This window comes from Colossoma macropomum, unplaced genomic scaffold, assembly GCF_904425465.1.
Source record: "Colossoma macropomum unplaced genomic scaffold, Colossoma_macropomum, whole genome shotgun sequence".
NCBI lineage: Eukaryota > Metazoa > Chordata > Actinopteri > Characiformes > Serrasalmidae > Colossoma > Colossoma macropomum.
The window spans coordinates 284,973-289,517 of record NW_023495503.1 but is presented as its reverse complement, the minus strand read 5'-3'; the positions used below and the strand labels follow the sequence as shown (position 1 = coordinate 289,517).

At 36.0% G+C, this 4,545-nt stretch overlaps 1 protein-coding gene across 1 annotated transcript; it reads right to left on the bottom strand.

The window, feature by feature from the left end:
• Positions 1-395: 395 nt before the first annotated feature.
• Positions 396-4,288, bottom strand: LOC118802246 (galactose-specific lectin nattectin-like). Its single transcript, XM_036562730.1, has 6 exons — positions 4,273-4,288; positions 3,420-3,526; positions 2,928-3,056; positions 2,720-2,825; positions 2,473-2,538; positions 396-400 (listed from the first exon to the last, which is right to left on the bottom strand). Exons 1-6 carry the CDS (start codon positions 4,286-4,288, stop codon positions 396-398), a joined length of 429 nt encoding a protein of 142 aa, XP_036418623.1.
• Between the last annotated feature and the right edge of the window lie 257 nt (positions 4,289-4,545).

Sequence of the window (4,545 nt, the reverse complement as noted above, 5' to 3'; positions counted from 1 at the left end):
ATGCTGTGTAATACATCAAATTCAGTATCAGAGCTTTACAGTAAAAAGGGATAACATTCTACTGTACAGTACATGGACCCTGGAATATACCGACCAACTCTTCTTACTAAGAAGACTAATAATACAGATGGATGATGAATCAGTCAATAAGCAGGAATTATGCAATGCTGAATTTTATTTGAAATCAATCACAGGCCCTTGTACACACAGATTACAGTGATATAAAGTAATTGGATTTTTGCTTTTAGATCAAACATAGAAACTGAAACACATGATCATCTTAATCTTTAATATCTGGGGCTCTTAAAAGCTGAAGAGTTGATTATTATATATGATTTCTGATACATGCAGAAGGGTACTGGAAGGAACAGGTCAGGTCAGTTTACCCTTTTGTTTTACCCTAAAACAAGAAAAAAAAGTCCATTAGATCAAATCTGAGTGTCAAACTGACAGTAATGTTGTGCTACACTGGGTTTGTTTACACCTCATACTAACATGTGTTTTTGGTGATTGGATCTCGTTTAGATTTCACTTGACCACATGAGAATCCGTCCCCAGTCACCATCCCAGTGATTCTAAAACACAGTTTTGAATTTCTAATATAAATTAAAAGCCCTGTGAGAAGCCGACTCACTTTGGTGATGAAATTCATGATGAAGACTGTAATGATAGAACTATATGGATATACAGTCATATGCACAAGTTTGACAACCCCCTGTCTAAGTTAAACTAACTAACACATTCTCTATAGGGAACACACTTAAATATGGTATTTCCCACTAATTTTAGTGTGCCATTTCTATTTTTTACTAAATTTAAAATATTGAAAAAAATAAAAATATAAAAATACAAAAAGTGCTACAAATTGCACACAATACACTTTTTTGTTGTTTTGTTGTTTTTGTTCCCCAATATGATAATTCAATAAATAAGCAGTAATTGTGTATTAAAATGTGAAGAAGTGTGCTCTCTGTAGAGGATGTGTAAACTTATTTACACACTTGACTTCAATGGTTAGAACCTGAAGCATGGCTAGGCAAATTTGTGACCAAATATTAGCCAAATGCATTTAAAAATTCTGTTAGCATGTCAAATAATAGCAAATCTGAGTAGCCCAGGGTCTTCTGAAAATAATAACATATGGCATGTGTGAATGTAAATACTTTATAACTGTAACTGTAATTGACCAAAATACCAAAACATTGTTCATAGTGTGGATGCTAAAGTGTCTTGACACATCCTTGACAGCCTTAAAGGACTAGCAAAAAACTTTGTGACTGTTGACTGATCACACTTAGTCTATCATTGGGTTATTCTGTCTTGTCATTAACGCTTGTTGGATCCAATTACACAGTATGTCTGAAACCTTTGGTCTGTGTAGCTGAACTAAAAAGTTGCTGTGTCGTTTTCAGCAGCCGTGGTCTGCAAACTGTTTTACTTTCATGCATAAAGTCATGAAAGGTAAGATATAAATGGTGCATAAACATGTTTCATGTCTGTCATGGCTGTATGATTTAGCTTAGGATGCTCAATTGGCAGTTTATATTAAGTCTGCTGTTGCTTTTCCTCGTCTTTGTTGTTACATCTCAACTGTCCAATGAAGCATGTTTGGTAACTGTGCTGTCCGGCAACTTGCTATTGTCTTTATGCAGCAAGAGCAGGACAACACAGTTCCACCTGGACAAAATGGATGGATTGTTTGTTCATATTATGATGATCTTCTCGATCATCATAATATTAACAAACAATGCAACACAAGATGCATTGTTTAGATTTTAATGTCTATATTTATTTATCTACATTTTAACACAATTTCAATGTTATTTTGTAACTAAAAAGTACTACCCAAATGACTGGGCAATCTGAATTAGAAAATAATATATTTTAATGTTGTGTTTCACTCTGTTCTCCTCCTGCATGGCCTGCTGTTAGGGTCAAATAAACAAATACAATATAAACTATACATCATAAACATAGAGTAAACTATGTCTCTCTCTGAAAACAACACAGTCAAATCACACATACAACATATAACACATTCTGCATTGACTGCACCTCTTACTGTGCTACTTTACTAATCTACTGAACTAAAACCATTTCACTGGAACTCACTACGAGAAGCAGAGAACATTAAATGTTACACAAGTTCTAACTTTCATCATTTGAGTCATTTTATACAAGCTTGTGTCACCTCACTGCACAAACACCACTGTAGTAACTAGCTAAAGAGGGAGGACTCAGCCCCTAATTCAGTAAAGAGGAGTGTGACCTCTAATTCAGGACTGCACTGCTATTCTTTCACACCCAGTCAATGACACCTGATCATCTCTAAAGGTCTGGATCAATGTTTACAGATAAAAGAAAATGCACGATGTCTGAATAAAAGGCAGTCAGGTACGCTGTCATAATAAAAGAATCTCAATAACAACTTTCTGTGACATGCTATACAATGCAGAAATGAAGGAAACGCACCTTTCCTGGTCTGTCTGGCACAGACAAAAGATTGTTTCACAGTGCAAACATGATCATCCCAGCCTCCTACAAGAACAGTGCAAAGATTTCCAAGAAATATGAACTAATAATTAAAAAATAATATTCTAATGAAATAAAACAATGATTATAAAAGCATAGAGGTGGAAAAGATGGTAATGGAAGTGTAACGCTATAATAAGTAAAATAAACTTTTTAGAAATTTTGAGAAGACCTGAAATCTCGTTACCATTGTAGTTGGTCTGCAGACAGCGTCCAGAGCCATTCGGTTCACCTTTGGTCCAGGGAGAGAAGTTAAAAGCAGATCCATCAGACCAAACCCAGCGATTGAGAACCTAAAGAACAACAATCTGAAATGAGTGTTGGCTGTTCCAGAGAGAAGAGAGTGAGCAGGAAGAACACTGTGACAGATTAAGCGCTAACTTAAACACACTTACATTCTGACTGCCTCCGAGCCACGTGGGACGATCTTGACCAGTGTGACGCTTAATCAGGCTCTTAATGAAATTGTCTTCATTCTTATCATGCACTGAAGCCAGAAATGCACCAGACTGCTTACAGGTTCTCTACAGGGAGAATTTATAGAAAGACAAAATTTCACCAAGATGGACATTTACTTTATTCTTTCTTTATACCTGTTCAGGCGTCTCTTTTTTTAAATATTGGAGTTTCTACTCCAAAACTTGCTCTTCAGTATTTCATACTAGACAAAATAATAAAGTACTACTAAACAACTAGACTTTATAACATTAAATTCTTAAAACTAAAGCGTTATACTGCTTTAAAAGTAAACATTAAAACATAAAATCAACTCAAACTGGTTTACTGATGAAGGCTTTTAATTTAAAAGAGTCCATCTTAAGGACATTTTGCACAAAATATGGTGGTTTAGACTGAACCCCTGTAGGAACAGCATTGAATAAACATACCTCAGCCTCCGGCCATGTAAGTTTGATGGCAAAGAATTTGAACTGGCGTGATCCATATGGTATCCATACAGGAATCTTGGAAACATGCTTTATTTTTGGTGCAGTGTCTGCATCAACAACAGATTTATATGTGTAAAAAAATTATATATCCAAAAAAATGCCAAATTAGGCCAAAAACCACAAACTCTACACTTTTACTTTATATTGGAATGTCTGATGTTGTGTTTCAAACCTACAGAGACATTCAACGATTAATACAATCCTTGGACATTAACATGGCACTTTTTATTAAAGGCTTCTAAATTAGTAGATCGTTTTCATGGTGGAAGTGTATTTCAAACTCAAACTGAAAATGCATCCAGAACAAAAAGATCATTTGTCTCTGAGAAAACACAAACACTGTAGACACTGTCCAAATGGCAGCTGGATGTGTGCAAATGATTTGTGAAATATTCAAAAAAATTCCCCCAGAATATCAAAAGAATACTAAAAAAGAAAAAAGTGAACATGCAGTGGAAACTGGCTATACAAACAACATCCTAAAGCTTATAAAGAAATTAGGGAAGTCTGGCATTACGTCTAACAGCATCATCAGCACCTGAAATCAATGACCAAATATGTAAGACCATATATTCTTCACATCATGAACTACATAGGCAAAAGCAATTATTGAGGTCAGGTATTTCAGCCATGAGCATTGGTAACAGGTGTATAAAATCAAGCACATAGCCATGCAGTCTCCATAGACAAATGTTGGCAGTGGAATGGGCTATAGTAAAGAGCTCATTGACTTTCAATGTGGCACTACCACAGGAAGGCACCTTTGCTTAGATCAGTTCTTGAAATGTCTGACCTGCTAGATCTGCCATAGTCAACTGTAGGTATTAATGTCATGAACTCGACGCATTTCAGAGCAACCACTCCTCAGCCATGAAGCAGTAGACCACGCAAACTTACAAAGTGAGGCTGCTGATGCAAGTAACATCGCTTATCCTCTGTGTAATCGCTCACTACAGAGTTCTAAACTGCCTCTGGGTTAACATCAGCACAAGAACTGTTCATTGAGAGCTTTGTGAAATGGATTCCTATGGCTGAGCAGCTGAACGTGTTCTCTGGAGTGGTGAAT